This window comes from Oncorhynchus masou, unplaced genomic scaffold (genome assembly GCF_036934945.1).
Source record: "Oncorhynchus masou masou isolate Uvic2021 unplaced genomic scaffold, UVic_Omas_1.1 unplaced_scaffold_2483, whole genome shotgun sequence".
Taxonomy (NCBI): domain Eukaryota; kingdom Metazoa; phylum Chordata; class Actinopteri; order Salmoniformes; family Salmonidae; genus Oncorhynchus; species Oncorhynchus masou.
The window spans coordinates 30001-47500 of record NW_027008936.1 but is presented as its reverse complement, the minus strand read 5'-3'; the positions used below and the strand labels follow the sequence as shown (position 1 = coordinate 47500).

The window sequence follows — 17500 nt, the reverse complement described above, 5'->3', positions numbered from 1 at the left end:
GGTGTCTTTATTTTATCAGGGAGTCCTACTGAGACAGAGGTGTCTTTATTTTATCAGGGAGTCCTACTGAGACAGAGGTGTCTTTATTTTATCAGGGAGTCCTACTGAGACAGGGTGTCTTTATTTTATCAGGGAGTCCTACTGAGACAGGTGTCTTTATTTTATCAGGGAGTCCTACTGAGACAGGTGTCTTTATTTTATCAGGGAGTCCTACTGAGACAGAGGTGTCTTTATTTTATCAGGGAGTCCTACTGAGACAGGTGTCTTTATTTTATCAGGGAGTCCTACTGAGACAGGTGTCTTTATTTTATCAGGGAGTCCTACTGAGACAGAGGTGTCTTTATTTTATCAGGGAGTCCTACTGAGACAGAGGTGTCTTTATTTTATCAGGGAGTCCTACTGAGACAGAGGGGTCTTTATTTTATCAGGGAGTCCTACTGAGACAGAGGTGTCTTTATTTTATCAGGGAGTCCTACTGAGACAGAGGTGTCTTTATTTTATCAGGGAGTCCTACTGAGACAGGTGTCTTTATTTTATCAAGGAGTCCTACTGAGACAGATGTCTTTATTTTATCAGGGAGTCCTACTGAGACAGAGGTGTCTTTATTTTATCAGGGAGTCCTACTGAGACAGGTGTCTTTATTTTATCAGGGAGTCCTACTGAGACAGAGGTGTCTTTATTTTATCAGGGAGTCCTACTGGGACAGTCTTTATTTTATCAGGGAGTCCTACTGAGACAGGTGTCTTTATTTTATCAGGGAGTCCTACTGAGACAGTCTTTATTTTATCAGGGAGTCCTACTGAGACAGAGGTGTCTTTATTTTATCAAGGAGTCCTACTGAGACAGGTGTCTTTATTTTATCAGGGAGTCCTACTGAGACAGGTGTCTTTATTTTATCAGGGAGTCCTACTGAGACAGAGGTGTCTTTATTTTATCAGGGAGTCCTACTGAGACAGGTGTCTTTATTTTATCAGGGAGTCCTACTGAGACAGAGGTGTCTTTATTTTATCAGGGAGTCCTACTGAGACAGTCTTTATTTTATCAGGGAGTCCTACTGAGACAGGTGTCTTTATTTTATCAGGGAGTCCTACTGAGACAGTCTTTATTTTATCAGGGAGTCCTACTGAGACAGAGGTGTCTTTATTTTATCAAGGAGTCCTACTGAGACAGGTGTCTTTATTTTATCAGGGAGTCCTACTGAGACAGGTGTCTTTATTTTATCAGGGAGTCCTACTGAGACAGAGGTGTCTTTATTTTATCAGGGAGTCCTACTGAGACAGTCTTTATTTTATCAGGGAGTCCTACTGAGACAGGTGTCTTTATTTTATCAGGGAGTCCTACTGAGACAGGTGTCTTTATTTTATCAGGGAGTCCTACTGAGACAGAGGTGTCTTTATTTTATCAGGGAGTCCTACTGAGACAGTCTTTATTTTATCAGGGAGTCCTACTGAGACAGTCTTTATTTTATCAGGGAGTCCTACTGAGACAGGTGTCTTTATTTTATCAGGGAGTCCTACTGAGACAGGTGTCTTTATTTTATCAGGGAGTCCTACTGAGACAGAGGTGTCTTTATTTTATCAGGGAGTCCTACTGAGACAGTCTTTATTTTATCAGGGAGTCCTACTGAGACAGAGGTGTCTTTATTTTATCAGGGAGTCCTACTGAGACAGGGGTGTCTTTATTTTATCAGGGAGTCCTACTGAGACAGGTGTCTTTATTTTATCAGGGAGTCCTACTGAGACAGGTGTCTTTATTTTATCAGGGAGTCCTACTGAGACAGAGGTGTCTTTATTTTATCAGGGAGTCCTACTGAGACAGGTGTCTTTATTTTATCAGGGAGTCCTACTGAGACAGAGGTGTCTTTATTTTATCAGGGAGTCCTACTGAGACAGGGGTGTCTTTATTTTATCAGGGAGTCCTACTGAGACAGGTGTCTTTATTTTATCAGGGAGTCCTACTGAGACAGAGGTGTCTTTATTTTATCAGGGAGTCCTACTGAGACAGTCTTTATTTTATCAGGGAGTCCTACTGAGACAGAGGTGTCTTTATTTTATCAGGAGTCCTACTGAGACAGAGGTGTCTTTATTTTATCAGGGAGTCCTACTGAGACAGTCTTTATTTTATCAGGGAGTCCTACTGAGACAGGGGTGTCTTTATTCTATCAGGGAGTCCTACTGAGACAGAGGGGTCTTTATTTTATCAGGGAGTCCTACTGAGACAGAGGTGTCTTTATTTTATCAGGGAGTCCTACTGAGACAGGTGTCTTTATTTTATCAGGGAGTCCTACTGAGACAGAGGTGTCTTTATTTTATCAGGGAGTCCTACTGAGACAGTCTTTATTTTATCAGGGAGTCCTACTGAGACAGGGTCTTTATTCTATCAGTGTCTTTATTTTATCAGGGAGTCCTACTGAGACAGGGGTGTCTTTATTTTATCAGGGAGTCCTACTGAGACAGGGGTGTCTTTATTTTATCAGGGAGTCCTACTGAGACAGGTGTCTTTATTTTATCAAGGAGTCCTACTGAGACCCAGGTGTCTTTATTTTATCAGGGAGTCCTACTGAGACAGGTGTCTTTATTTTATCAGGGAGTCCTACTGAGACCCAGGTGTCTTTATTTTATCAGGGAGTCCTACTGAGACAGGGGTGTCTTTATTTTATCAGGGAGTCCTACTGAGACAGAGGTGTCTTTATTTTATCAGGGAGTCCTACTGAGACAGGGGTGTCTTTATTTTATCAGGGAGTCCTACTGAGACAGAGGTGTCTTTATTTTATCAGGGAGTCCTACTGAGACAGAGGTGTCTTTATTTTATCAGGGAGTCCTAGTGAGACAGAGGTGTCTTTATTTTATCAGGGAGTCCTACTGAGACAGTCTTTATTTTATCAGGGAGTCCTACTGAGACAGAGGTGTCTTTATTTTATCAGGGAGTCCTACTGAGACAGAGGTGTCTTTATTTTATCAGGGAGTCCTACTGAGACAGTCTTTATTTTATCAGGGAGTCCTACTGAGACAGAGGTGTCTTTATTTTATCAGGGAGTCCTACTGAGACAGTCTTTATTCTATCAGGGAGTCCTACTGAGACAGAGGTGTCTTTATTTTATCAGGGAGTCCTACTGAGACAGAGGTGTCTTTATTTTATCAGGGAGTCCTACTGAGACAGAGGTGTCTTTATTTTATCAGGGAGTCCTACTGAGACAGGTGTCTTTATTTTATCAGGGAGTCCTACTGAGACAGGTGTCTTTATTTTATCAGGGAGTCCTACTGAGACAGGTGTCTTTATTTTATCAGGGAGTCCTACTGAGACAGAGGTGTCTTTATTTTATCAGGGAGTCCTACTGAGACAGGTGTCTTTATTTTATCAGGGAGTCCTACTGAGACAGGTGTCTTTATTTTATCAGGAGTCCTACTGAGACAGAGGTGTCTTTATTTTATCAAGGAGTCCTACTGAGACAGAGGTGTCTTTATTTTATCAGGGAGTCCTACTGAGACAGGTGTCTTTATTTTATCAGGGAGTCCTACTGAGACAGAGGTGTCTTTATTTTATCAGGGAGTCCTACTGAGACAGGTGTCTTTATTTTATCAGGGAGTCCTACTGAGACAGGTGTCTTTATTTTATCAAGGAGTCCTACTGAGACAGAGGTGTCTTTATTTTATCAGGGAGTCCTACTGAGACAGTCTTTATTTTATCAGGGAGTCCTACTGAGACCCAGGTGTCTTTATTTTATCAGGGAGTCCTACTGAGACAGTCTTTATTTTATCAGGGAGTCCTACTGAGACAGAGGTGTCTTTATTTTATCAAGGAGTCCTACTGAGACAGAGGTGTCTTTATTTTATCAGGGAGTCCTACTGAGACAGTCTTTATTTTATCAGGGAGTCCTACTGAGACAGTCTTTATTTTATCAGGGAGTCCTACTGAGACAGGTGTCTTTATTTTATCAGGGAGTCCTACTGAGACAGTCTTTATTTTATCAGGGAGTCCTACTGAGACAGAGGTGTCTTTATTTTATCAGGGAGTCCTACTGAGACAGAGGTGTCTTTATTTTATCAGGGAGTCCTACTGAGACAGAGGTGTCTTTATTTTATCAGGGAGTCCTACTGAGACAGTCTTTATTTTATCAGGGAGTCCTACTGAGACCCAGGTGTCTTTATTTTATCAGGGAGTCCTACTGAGACAGGTGTCTTTATTTTATCAGGGAGTCCTACTGAGACAGGGGTGTCTTTATTCTATCAGGGAGTCCTACTGAGACAGGTGTCTTTATTTTATCAGGGAGTCCTACTGAGACAGGTGTCTTTATTTTATCAGGGAGTCCTACTGAGACAGGGGTGTCTTTATTTTATCAGGGAGTCCTACTGAGACAGGGGTGTCTTTATTCTATCAGGGAGTCCTACTGAGACAGGTGTCTTTATTTTATCAGGGAGTCCTACTGAGACAGGGGGGTCTTTATTTTATCAGGGAGTCCTACTGAGACAGTCTTTATTTTATCAGGGAGTCCTACTGAGACAGGTGTCTTTATTTTATCAGGGAGTCCTACTGAGACAGAGGTGTCTTTATTTTATCAGGGAGTCCTACTGAGACAGGGGTGTCTTTATTTTATCAGGGAGTCCTACTGAGACAGAGGTGTCTTTATTTTATCAGGGAGTCCTACTGAGACAGAGGTGTCTTTATTTTATCAGGGAGTCCTACTGAGACAGTCTTTATTTTATCAGGGAGTCCTACTGAGACAGAGGTGTCTTTATTTTATCAGGGAGTCCTACTGAGACAGAGGTGTCTTTATTTTATCAGGGAGTCCTACTGAGACAGTCTTTATTTTATCAGGGAGTCCTACTGAGACAGGGGTGTCTTTATTCTATCAGGGAGTCCTACTGAGACAGAGGGGTCTTTATTTTATCAGGGAGTCCTACTGAGACAGAGGTGTCTTTATTTTATCAGGGAGTCCTACTGAGACAGTCTTTATTTTATCAGGGAGTCCTACTGAGACAGAGGTGTCTTTATTTTATCAGGGAGTCCTACTGAGACAGGGGTGTCTTTATTTTATCAGGGAGTCCTACTGAGACCCAGGTGTCTTTATTTTATCAGGGAGTCCTACTGAGACAGAGGTGTCTTTATTTTATCAGGGAGTCCTACTGAGACAGGTGTCTTTATTTTATCAGGGAGTCCTACTGAGACAGAGGTGTCTTTATTCTATCAGGGAGTCCTACTGAGACAGAGGTGTCTTTATTTAATCAAGGAGTCCTACTGAGACAGAGGTGTCTTTATTTTATCAGGGAGTCCTACTGAGACAGGGGTGTCTTTATTTTATCAGGGAGTCCTACTGAGACAGAGGTGTCTTTATTTTATCAGGGAGTCCTACTGAGACAGAGGTGTCTTTATTTTATCAGGGAGTCCTACTGAGACAGGTGTCTTTATTTTATCAGGGAGTCCTACTGAGACAGAGGTGTCTTTATTTTATCAGGGAGTCCTACTGAGACAGAGGTGTCTTTATTTTATCAGGGAGTCCTACTGAGACAGGGGTGTCTTTATTTTATCAAGGAGTCCTACTGAGACAGTCTTTATTTTATCAGGGAGTCCTACTGAGACAGTCTTTATTTTATCAAGGAGTCCTACTGAGACAGTCTTTATTTTATCAGGGAGTCCTACTGAGACAGGGGTGTCTTTATTTTATCAGGGAGTCCTACTGAGATAGAGGTGTCTTTATTTTATCAGGGAGTCCTACTGAGACAGAGGTGTCTTTATTTTATCAGGGAGTCCTACTGAGACAGGGGTGTCTTTATTTTATCAGGGAGTCCTACTGAGATAGAGGTGTCTTTATTTTATCAGGGAGTCCTACTGAGACAGGTGTCTTTATTTTATCAGGGAGTCCTACTGAGACAGAGGTGTCTTTATTTTATCAGGGAGTCCTACTGAGACAGAGGTGTCTTTATTCTATCAGGGAGTCCTACTGAGACAGAGGTGTCTTTATTTTATCAGGGAGTCCTACTGAGACAGAGGTGTCTTTATTTTATCAGGGAGTCCTACTGAGACAGGGGTGTCTTTATTTTATCAGGGAGTCCTACTGAGACAGAGGTGTCTTTATTTTATCAGGGAGTCCTACTGAGACCCAGGTGTCTTTATTTTATCAGGGAGTCCTACTGAGACAGAGGTGTCTTTATTTTATCAGGGAGTCCTACTGAGACAGAGGTGTCTTTATTTTATCAGGGAGTCCTACTGAGACAGAGGTGTCTTTATTTTATCAGGGAGTCCTACTGAGACAGTCTTTATTTTATCAGGGAGTCCTACTGAGACAGTCTTTATTTTATCAGGGAGTCCTACTGAGACAGTCTTTATTTTATCAGGGAGTCCTACTGAGACAGTCTTTATTTTATCAGGGAGTCCTACTGAGACAGTCTTTATTTTATCAGGGAGTCCTACTGAGACAGAGGTGTCTTTATTTTATCAGGGAGTCCTACTGAGACAGAGGTGTCTTTATTTTATCAGGGAGTCCTACTGAGACAGGGGTGTCTTTATTTTATCAAGGAGTCCTACTGAGACAGAGGTGTCTTTATTTTATCAGGGAGTCCTACTGAGACAGTCTTTATTTTATCAGGGAGTCCTACTGAGACAGTCTTTATTCTATCAGGGAGTCCTACTGAGACAGTCTTTATTTTATCAGGGAGTCCTACTGAGACAGAGGTGTCTTTATTTTATCAGGGAGTCCTACTGAGACAGAGGTGTCTTTATTTTATCAGGGAGTCCTACTGAGACAGGGGTGTCTTTATTTTATCAAGGAGTCCTACTGAGACAGAGGTGTCTTTATTTTATCAGGGAGTCCTACTGAGACAGTCTTTATTTTATCAGGGAGTCCTACTGAGACAGAGGTGTCTTTATTTTATCAGGGAGTCCTACTGAGACAGAGGTGTCTTTATTTTATCAGGGAGTCCTACTGAGACAGGGGTGTCTTTATTTTATCAGGGAGTCCTACTGAGACAGAGGTCTTTATTTTATCAGGGAGTCCTACTGAGACAGTCTTTATTTTATCAAGTAGTCCTACTGAGACAGTCTTTATTTAATCAGGGAGTCCTACTGAGACAGGTGTCTTTATTTAATCAGGGAGTCCTACTGAGACAGGGGTGTCTTTATTTTATCAGGGAGTCCTACTGAGACAGGTGTCTTTATTTAATCAGGGAGTCCTACTGAGACAGGGGTGTCTTTATTTTATCAGGGAGTCCTACTGAGACAGTCTTTGTTTTATCAGGGAGTCCTACTGAGACCCAGGTGTCTTTATTTTATCAGGGAGTCCTACTGAGACAGAGGTGTCTTTATTTTATCAGGGAGTCCTACTGAGACAGAGGTGTCTTTATTTTATCAGGGAGTCCTACTGAGACAGTCTTTATTTAATCAGGGAGTCCTACTGAGACAGTCTTTATTTTATCAGGGAGTCCTACTGAGACAGGGGTGTCTTTATTTTATCAGGGAGTCCTACTGAGACAGGGGTGTCTTTATTTTATCAGGGAGTCCTACTGAGACCCAGGTGTCTTTATTTTATCAGGGAGTCCTACTGAGACAGGGGTGTCTTTATTTTATCAGGGAGTCCTACTGAGACAGGGGTGTCTTTATTTTATCAGGGAGTCCTACTGAGACCCAGGTGTCTTTATTTTATCAGGGAGTCCTACTGAGACAGGGGTGTCTTTATTTTATCAGGTAGTCCTACTGAGACAGGGGTGTCTTTATTTTATCAGGGAGTCCTACTGAGACAGGGGTGTCTTTATTTTATCAGGGAGTCCTACTGAGTCAGAGGTGTCTTTATTTTATCAGGGAGTCCTACTGAGACCAAGGTGTCTTTATTTAATCAGGGAGTCCTACTGAGACAGAGGTGTCTTTATTTTATCAGGGAGTCCTACTGAGACCCAGGTGTCTTTATTTTATCAGGGAGTCCTACTGAGACAGAGGTGTCTTTATTTAATCAGGGAGTCCTACTGAGACCCAGGTGTCTTTATTTTATCAGGGAGTCCTACTGAGACCCAGGTGTCTTTATTTTATCAGGGAGTCCTACTGAGACAGTCTTTATTTTATCAGGGAGTCCTACTGAGACAGTCTTTATTTTATCAGGGAGTCCTACTGAGACAGAGGTGTCTTTATTTTATCAGGGAGTCCTACTGAGACCCAGGTGTCTTTATTTTATCAGGGAGTCCTACTGAGACAGAGGTGTCTTTATTTTATCAGGGAGTCCTACTGAGACAGTCTTTATTTTATCAGGGAGTCCTACTGAGACAGAGGTGTCTTTATTTTATCAGGTAGTCCTACTGAGACAGAGGTGTCTTTATTTAATCAGGGAGTCCTACTGAGACAGAGGTGTCTTTATTTAATCAGGGAGTCCTACTGAGACAGAGGTGTCTTTATTTAATCAGGGAGTCCTACTGAGACAGAGGTGTCTTTATTTTATCAAGGAGTCCTACTGAGACAGAGGTGTCTTTATTTTATCAGGGAGTCCTACTGAGACAGGGGTGTCTTTATTTTATCAGGGAGTCCTACTGAGACAGGTGTCTTTATTTTATCAGGGAGTCCTACTGAGACAGTCTTTATTTTATCAAGGAGTCCTACTGAGACAGTCTTTATTTTATCAGGGAGTCCTACTGAGACCCAGGTGTCTTTATTTTATCAAGGAGTCCTACTGAGACAGGTGTCTTTATTTTATCAGGGAGTCCTACTGAGACCCAGGTGTCTTTATTTTATCAAGGAGTCCTACTGAGACAGGTGTCTTTATTTTATCAGGGAGTCCTACTGAGACAGAGGTGTCTTTATTTTATCAGGGAGTCCTACTGAGACAGAGGTGTCTTTATTTTATCAGGGAGTCCTACTGAGACAGAGGTGTCTTTATTTTATCAGGGAGTCCTACTGAGACAGAGGTGTCTTTATTTTATCAGGGAGTCCTACTGAGACAGAGGTGTCTTTATTTTATCAGGGAGTCCTACTGAGACAGGTGTCTTTATTTTATCAGGGAGTCCTACTGAGACAGGTGTCTTTATTTTATCAAGGAGTCCTACTGAGACAGAGGTGTCTTTATTTTATCAGGGAGTCCTACTGAGACAGGTGTCTTTATTTTATCAGGGAGTCCTACTGAGACAGGTGTCTTTATTTTATCAAGGAGTCCTACTGAGACAGAGGTGTCTTTATTTTATCAGGGAGTCCTACTGAGACAGTCTTTATTTTATCAGGGAGTCCTACTGAGACAGAGGTGTCTTTATTCTATCAGGGAGTCCTACTGAGACAGTCTTTATTTTATCAGGGAGTCCTACTGAGACAGAGGTGTCTTTATTTTATCAGGGAGTCCTACTGAGACAGAGGTGTCTTTATTCTATCAGGGAGTCCTACTGAGACCCAGGTGTCTTTATTTTATCAGGGAGTCCTACTGAGACAGAGGTGTCTTTATTTTATCAGGGAGTCCTACTGAGACAGGGGTGTCTTTATTTTATCAGGGAGTCCTACTGAGACAGAGGTGTCTTTATTTTATCAGGGAGTCCTACTGAGACAGAGGTGTCTTTATTTTATCAGGGAGTCCTACTGAGACAGAGGTGTCTTTATTTAATCAGGGAGTCCTACTGAGACAGGGGTGTCTTTATTTTATCAGGGAGTCCTACTGAGACAGAGGTGTCTTTATTTTATCAGGGAGTCCTACTGAGACAGGTGTCTTTATTTTATCAGGGAGTCCTACTGAGACAGAGGTGTCTTTATTTTATCAGGGAGTCCTACTGAGACAGAGGTGTCTTTATTTTATCAGGGAGTCCTACTGAGACAGTCTTTATTTTATCAGGGAGTCCTACTGAGACAGGGGTGTCTTTATTTTATCAGGGAGTCCTACTGAGACAGTCTTTATTTTATCAGGGAGTCCTACTGAGACAGTCTTTATTCTATCAGGGAGTCCTACTGAGACAGTCTTTATTTTATCAGGGAGTCCTACTGAGACAGAGGTGTCTTTATTTTATCAGGGAGTCCTACTGAGACAGAGGTGTCTTTATTTTATCAGGGAGTCCTACTGAGACAGGGGTGTCTTTATTTTATCAAGGAGTCCTACTGAGACAGAGGTGTCTTTATTTTATCAGGGAGTCCTACTGAGACAGAGGTCTTTATTTTATCAGGGAGTCCTACTGAGACAGTCTTTATTTTATCAAGGAGTCCTACTGAGACAGTCTTTATTTAATCAGGGAGTCCTACTGAGTCAGAGGTGTCTTTATTTTATCAGGGAGTCCTACTGAGACAGAGGTGTCTTTATTTTATCAGGGAGTCCTACTGAGACAGAGGTCTTTATTTTATCAGGGAGTCCTACTGAGACAGTCTTTATTTTATCAAGGAGTCCTACTGAGACAGTCTTTATTTAATCAGGGAGTCCTACTGAGTCAGAGGTGTCTTTATTTTATCAGGGAGTCCTACTGAGACAGAGGTGTCTTTATTTTATCAGGGAGTCCTACTGAGACAGGGGTGTCTTTATTTTATCAGGGAGTCCTACTGAGACAGAGGTGTCTTTATTTTATCAGGGAGTCCTACTGAGACAGAGGTGTCTTTATTTTATCAGGGAGTCCTACTGAGACAGGTGTCTTTATTTTATCAGGGAGTCCTACTGAGACAGGGGTGTCTTTATTTTATCAGGGAGTCCTACTGAGACAGGTGTCTTTATTTAATCAGGGAGTCCTACTGAGACAGGGGTGTCTTTATTTTATCAGGGAGTCCTACTGAGACAGGTGTCTTTATTTAATCAGGGAGTCCTACTGAGACAGGGGTGTCTTTATTTTATCAGGGAGTCCTACTGAGACAGTCTTTATTTAATCAGGGAGTCCTACTGAGACAGTCTTTATTTTATCAGGGAGTCCTACTGAGACAGGGGTGTCTTTATTTTATCAGGGAGTCCTACTGAGACCCAGGTGTCTTTATTTTATCAGGGAGTCCTACTGAGACAGGGGTGTCTTTATTTTATCAGGGAGTCCTACTGAGACAGGGGTGTCTTTATTTTATCAGGGAGTCCTACTGAGACAGGGGTGTCTTTATTTTATCAGGGAGTCCTACTGAGACCCAGGTGTCTTTATTTTATCAGGGAGTCCTACTGAGACAGAGGTGTCTTTATTTTATCAGGGAGTCCTACTGAGACAGAGGTGTCTTTATTTTATCAGGGAGTCCTACTGAGACAGGGGTGTCTTTATTTTATCAGGGAGTCCTACTGAGACAGAGGTGTCTTTATTTTATCAGGGAGTCCTACTGAGACAGGGGTGTCTTTATTTTATCAGGGAGTCCTACTGAGACAGGGGTGTCTTTATTTTATCAGGGAGTCCTACTGAGACAGAGGTGTCTTTATTTTATCAGGGAGTCCTACTGAGACCCAGGTGTCTTTATTTTATCAGGGAGTCCTACTGAGACAGGGGTGTCTTTATTTTATCAGGGAGTCCTACTGAGACAGAGGTGTCTTTATTTTATCAGGGAGTCCTACTGAGACAGGTGTCTTTATTTTATCAGGGAGTCCTACTGAGACAGAGGTGTCTTTATTTTATCAGGGAGTCCTACTGAGACAGTCTTTATTTTATCAGGGAGTCCTACTGAGATAGAGGTGTCTGTATTTTATCAGGGAGTCCTGAATGAGAGAAAATACACTCTTCAAAATAGAAATCCAAAATGCAAGCAGAAATAAAAACACGGTCATGACATCAAACCCATTCCTCAGTAATTAGATCCTCAATCAGCTTTCTGAATTGACCTCGAAGCACCAGAACATCACATTGAGGAACGTTTTGAGGATTGTTCCACAGCTAAGGTGCAAGAACTAAATGCTGATTTGACCTAACTCGGTAGAGACCGGAGGAATTTCCAGAGTTAGCCATCCCTGAGACCGGGTGTGGAAACTCTCTTATATCTAAAGTTTCGTAAGGATTTTAGGTATAGTGGGACTTTTACAAAAAGGGGCTTTTATAAATGAAAACATAGAAACATATCAACCTACGTGACATCACAGAGGACCAACCAGCTGTCTGATAGAGAATGTGGTGATGACATCACAGAGGACCAACCAGCTGTCTGATAGAGAATGTGGGGATGACATCACAGAGGACCAACCAGCTGTCTGATAGAGAATGTGGTGATGACATCACAGAGGACGAACCAGCTGTCTGATAGAGAATGTGGTGATGACATAACAGAGGACCAACCAACTGTCTGATAGAGAATGTGGTGATGACATCACAGAGGACCAACCAGCTGTCTGATAGAGAATGTGGTGATGACATCACAGATGACCAACCAGCTGTCTGATAGAGAATGTGGGGATGACATCACAGAGGACCAACCGGCTGTCTGATAGAGAATGTGGTGATGACATCAGAGGACCAACCAACTGTCTGATAGAGAATGTGGTGATGACATCACAGAGGACCAACCAGCTGTCTGATAGAGAATGTGATGATGACATCACAGAGGACCAACCAACTGTCTAATAGAGAATGTGGTGATGACATCACAGAGGACCAACCAACTGTCTGATAGAGAATGTGGTGATGACATCACAGAGGACCAACCAGCTGTCTGATAGAGAATGTGGGGATGACATCACAGAGGACCAACCAGCTGTCTGATAGAGAATGTGGTGATGACATCACAGAGGACCAACCAGCTGTCTGATAGAGAATGTGGTGATGACATAACAGAGGACCAACCAACTGTCTGATAGAGAATGTGGTGACGACATCACAGAGGACCAACCAACTGTCTGATAGAGAATGTGGGGATGACATCACAGAGGACCAACCAACTGTCTGATAGAGAATGTGGTGACGACATCACAGAGGACCAACCAGCTGTCTGATAGAGAATGTGGTGATGACATCACAGAGGACCAACCAGCTGTCTGATAGAGAATGTGGTGATGACATCACAGAGGACCAACCAGCTGTCTGATAGAGAATGTGGTGATGACATAACAGAGGACCAACCAACTGTCTGATAGAGAATGTGGTGATGACATCACAGAGGACCAACCAACTGTCTGATAGAGAATGTGGGGATGACATCACAGAGGACCAACCAACTGTCTGATAGAGAATGTGGTGATGACATCACAGAGGACCAACCAACTGTCTGATTAGAGAATGTGGTGATGACATCACAGAGGACCAACCAGCTGCTTTCTACTATGTAGCGAGAGGCAGGACCTGTTTCTATAGAAGACGGCCATTTTTATTCTTAACTAACTCTTCAATATCCTTTTAAAAGACCGCTTTTTATATAGCCAGAGGAACATATATTTGTAAGCAGAGACACGATCAATATGGGCACCGTCCAAAGTACGTATGCTGAAATCATCAACGTTATTATTTTATGTGATCTCGAGAAAACATGTACTTAGTTTTACCGGCATTCAGCACTCATTTCCGGTCAAAGTGTTTCTGTGATACAAAGGCAGCCTGTAGTTCAGAGAGCAAAACTGTGGGGGCGATATCATGCACGACAGTATCAGAATACAAGTGTAGGTTAAATATTATGCACATTCTATCTGTGAGGTCGTGTTTAAACCAGTGACACGTAGCCTGGTCTTGGCCAATTGAGGAAAGCATCTGAATTAGCAGTGAGTGATCTACGGTATGGAAAGCCTCTGAATTAGCAGTGAGTGATCTACGGTATGGAAAGCCTCTGAATTGGCAGTGAGGGATCTACGGTATGGAAAGCCTCTGAATTGGCAGTGAGGGATCTACGGTATGGAAAGCCTCTGAATTGGCAGTGAGTGATCGACGGTATGGAAAGCATCTGAATTAGCAGTGAGTGATCGACGGTATAGAAAGCCTCTGAATTAGCAGTGAGTGATCGACGGTATAGAAAGCCTCTGAATTAGCAGTGAGTGATCGACGGTATAGAAAGCCTCTGAATTAGCAGTGAGTGATCGACGGTATGGAAAGCCTCTGAATTAGCAGTGAGTGAAGCACCAGTGTTGCCTCTTTATCCGTACAGTCAACATAATTTATAACTATGTACATTTTAGAATACAGATCAAAGATTCTAATATTTTAGCAAGAAGGTTTAGAAATGGGCGGATAATGATTCAGGTCACAAAGGTCTGGACCTACGTGTAGGTGCAGGATGTGGTGCGCCTGCCAAACCTTGGGGATAGTACCAGATATAATCAGCAGGTTAGAAATATGGGTTATTCATCAGTCAAGGGGGCAGAGAGTTGCAGTAAAAATTAATGAAGCGTATCAGTGGATTTAAAAAATATATTTTTATATTAGGGTCCTGTGTGGCTCAGTCGGTAGAGCATGGCGCTTGCAACGCCAAGCGTCGTGGGTTCGATTCCCGCTGGGGCCACCCATATGTAAAAGTAGTGGCCCCAGCCGACTTGTAAGTCGCTTTGGACAAAAGCGTCTGCTAAATGGGATATATATATATATATATATAGATAATAAAAAATAATTAATATATTTTTTTCTCCCCAATTTCGTCATATCCAATTGGTAGTTAGTCTCATCGCTGCATCTCCCATACAGACTCGGGAGAGGCAACAGTCGAGAGCCGTGCGTCCTCCGAAACACAACCCAACCAGCCCTGCTGTCTCGCTGCCGTGCTGTCTCGCTGCCCTGTTGTCTCGCTGCCCTGTTGTCTCGCTGCCCTGTTGTCTCGCTGCCCTGTTGTCTCGCTGCCCTGTTGTCTCGCTGCCCTGTTGTCTCGCTGCCCTGCTGTCTCGCTGCCCTGCTGTCTCCCTGCTGTCTCGCTGCCCTGCTGTCTCGCTGCCCTGCTGTCTCCCTGCTGTCTTGCTGCCCTGCTGTCTCGCTGCCCTGGTGTCTCGCTGCCCTGGTGTCTCGCTGCCCTGCTGTCTCCCTGTTGTCTCGCTGCCCTGCCGTCTCGCTGCCCTGCCGTCTCGCTGCCCTGCCGTCTCGCTGCCCTGCCGTCTCTCTGCCCTGCCGTCTCTCTGCCCTGCCGTCTCGCTGCCCTGCCGTCTCTCTGCCCTTCCGTCTCGCTGCTTTGCTGTCTCGCTGCCCTTCCGTCTCGCTGCCCTTCCGTCTCGCTGCTTTGCTGTCTCGCTGCCCTTCCGTCTCGCTGCTTTGCTGTCTCGCTGCCCTTCCGTCTCGCTGCTTTGCTGTCTCGCTGCCCTTCCGTCTCGCTGCTTTGCTGTCTCGCTGCCCTTCCGTCTCGCTGCTTTGCTGTCTCGCTGCCCTTCCGTCTCTCTGCCCTGCCGTCTCGCTGCCCTTCCGTCTCGCTGCTTTGCTGTCTCGCTGCTGTCTCGCTGCCCTTCCGTCTCGCTGCTTTGCTGTCTCGCTGCCCTTCCGTCTCGCTGCTTTGCTGTCTCGCTGCCCTTCCGTCTCGCTGCCCTTCCGTCTCGCTGCTTTGCTGTCTCTCTGCCCTGCCGTCTCGCTGCTTTGCTGTCTCGCTGCCCTTCCGTCTCGCTGCTTTGCTGTCTCGCTGCCCTTCCGTCTCGCTGCTTTGCTGTCTCTCTGCCCTTCCGTCTCGCTGCCCTGCCGTCTCGCTGCCCTGCCGTCTCTCTGCCCTGCCGTCTCTCTGCCCTGCCGTCTCTCTGCCCTTCCGTCTCGCTGCTTTGCTGTCTCGCTGCTGTCTCGCTGCCCTTCCGTCTCGCTGCTTTGCTGTCTCGCTGCCCTTCCGTCTCGCTGCTTTGCTGTCTCGCTGCCCTTCCGTCTCGCTGCTTTGCTGTCTCGCTGCTGTCTCGCTGCCCTTCCGTCTCGCTGCCCTTCCGTCTCACTGCTTTGCTGTCTCGCTGCCCTTCCGTCTCTCTGCCCTGCCGTCTCGCTGCCCTTCCGTCTCGCTGCTTTGCTGTCTCGCTGCTGTCTCGCTGCCCTTCCGTCTCGCTGCTTTGCTGTCTCGCTGCCCTTCCATCTCGCTGCTTTGCTGTCTCGCTGCCCTTCCGTCTCGCTGCTTTGCTGTCTCTCTGCCCTGCCGTCTCGCTGCTTTGCTGTCTCGCTGCCCTTCCGTCTCGCTGCCCTTCCGTCTCGCTGCCCTTCCGTCTCGCTGCTTTGCTGTCTCGCTGCCCTTCCGTCTCGCTGCTTTGCTGTCTCGCTGCCCTTCCGTCTCGCTGCTTTGCTGTCTCGCTGCTGTCTCGCTGCCCTTCCGTCTCACTGCTTTGCTGTCTCGCTGCTGTCTCGCTGCTTTGCTGTCTCGCTGTCTCGCTGCCCTTCCGTCTCGCTGTTTTGCTGTCTCGCTGCTTTGCTGTCTCGCTGCTTTGCTGTCTCGCTGCTTTGCTGTCTCGCTGCCCTTCCGTCTCGCTGCTTTGCTGTCTCGCTGCTTTGCTGTCTCGCTGCCCTTCCATCTCGCTGCTTTGCTGTCTCGCTGCTGTCTCGCTGCTTTGCTGTCTCGCTGCTTTGCTGTCTCGCTGCTGTCTCGCTGCCCTGCAGTCTCGCGGGACGCCAGTCTATAGGCTACACACACACACACACACACACACACACACACACACACACACACACACACACACACACACACACACACACACACTGATCGTCCTCTCCTCTCCTCTCCTGCAGGTTGATTACCAGATGGGTTTCCATGTGGACAACCCTGCAGCTATGAACCAACCACAGAGCAACATCTCTACCCAGGGGGAGGTGCCTCGCACAGCCTCAGGTCTGTCAACCAATCAGCACTTCCTTCAGACAGTATTCACACCCCTGGTCTATTTTTGTGTTGTGTCACAGCCTGACTTTAACTATGGGTGAAATTACCCCTCGAAACCCCATAATGTCAATTATGTTTTTTTAAATGTTTTATAAATGTGAAAAGTTTTGAGTCAATAAGTATTCAACCCCTTTGTTTATGTCAAGCCTAAATAAGTTCAGGAGTAAAAATGTGCTTATCGAGTCACATAATGAGTTGCATGGACTCACTCTGTGTGTAATAATAGTGTTTAACATGATTGTTTTAATGACTACCTCATCTCTGTACCACACACACATACAATTATCTGTAAGGTTCCCTCAGTTGAGCCGCGGAATTTCAAACACAGATTCAACCACACAGACCAGGAAGGTTTTCCAATGTCTTTGCAAAGAAGGACACCTATTGGTCGATAGGAAAAGTTAATTAATTACACTGTGGATGGTGCGTCAATACACCCAGTCACTACAAAGATACAGGCGTCCTTCCTAACTCAGTTGCCGGAGAGGAAGGAATCCGCAGGGGGATTTCACCATGAGGCTCTTTAAAACAGAGTTGAATGGTTGAGTCTGTTTTCCACCAGACTCTGGGAGATGAATTCACCTTTCAGCAGGACAATAACCTAAAACACAAGGCCAACTATACACTGGAGTTGTTTACCAAGGAGACAGTGACTGTTCCTGAGTTACAGTTTTGACTTAAATATACTTTTAAATCTATGTCAAGACCTGAAAATAGTTGTCTGGCAATGATCAACAACCAATTTGGCAGAGCTTGAAGAATGTTGAAAAGAACAATGGTCAAATGTTGCAGGTTCCACACAATCCAGGTGTGGAAAGATCTTTAGAGACTGACCCAGAAAGACTCACAGCTGTCATCGCTGCCAAAAGTGCTT

General features: G+C 44.6%; 1 protein-coding gene across 1 annotated transcript in view; it reads left to right on the top strand.

Annotated features, from left to right (window-relative positions):
- Nucleotides 1-17500, top strand: part of LOC135533589 (tyrosine-protein kinase RYK-like) — a gene marked incomplete at its 3' end in the record, with an annotated part of 29113 nt that overhangs the window by 4267 nt on the left and 7346 nt on the right. Inside the window, exon 2 of the mRNA XM_064960878.1 lies at nucleotides 16476-16575. Coding sequence (XP_064816950.1) covers nucleotides 16488-16575 — 88 coding nt within the window. The remainder of the gene's footprint in view (nucleotides 1-16475; nucleotides 16576-17500) is intronic.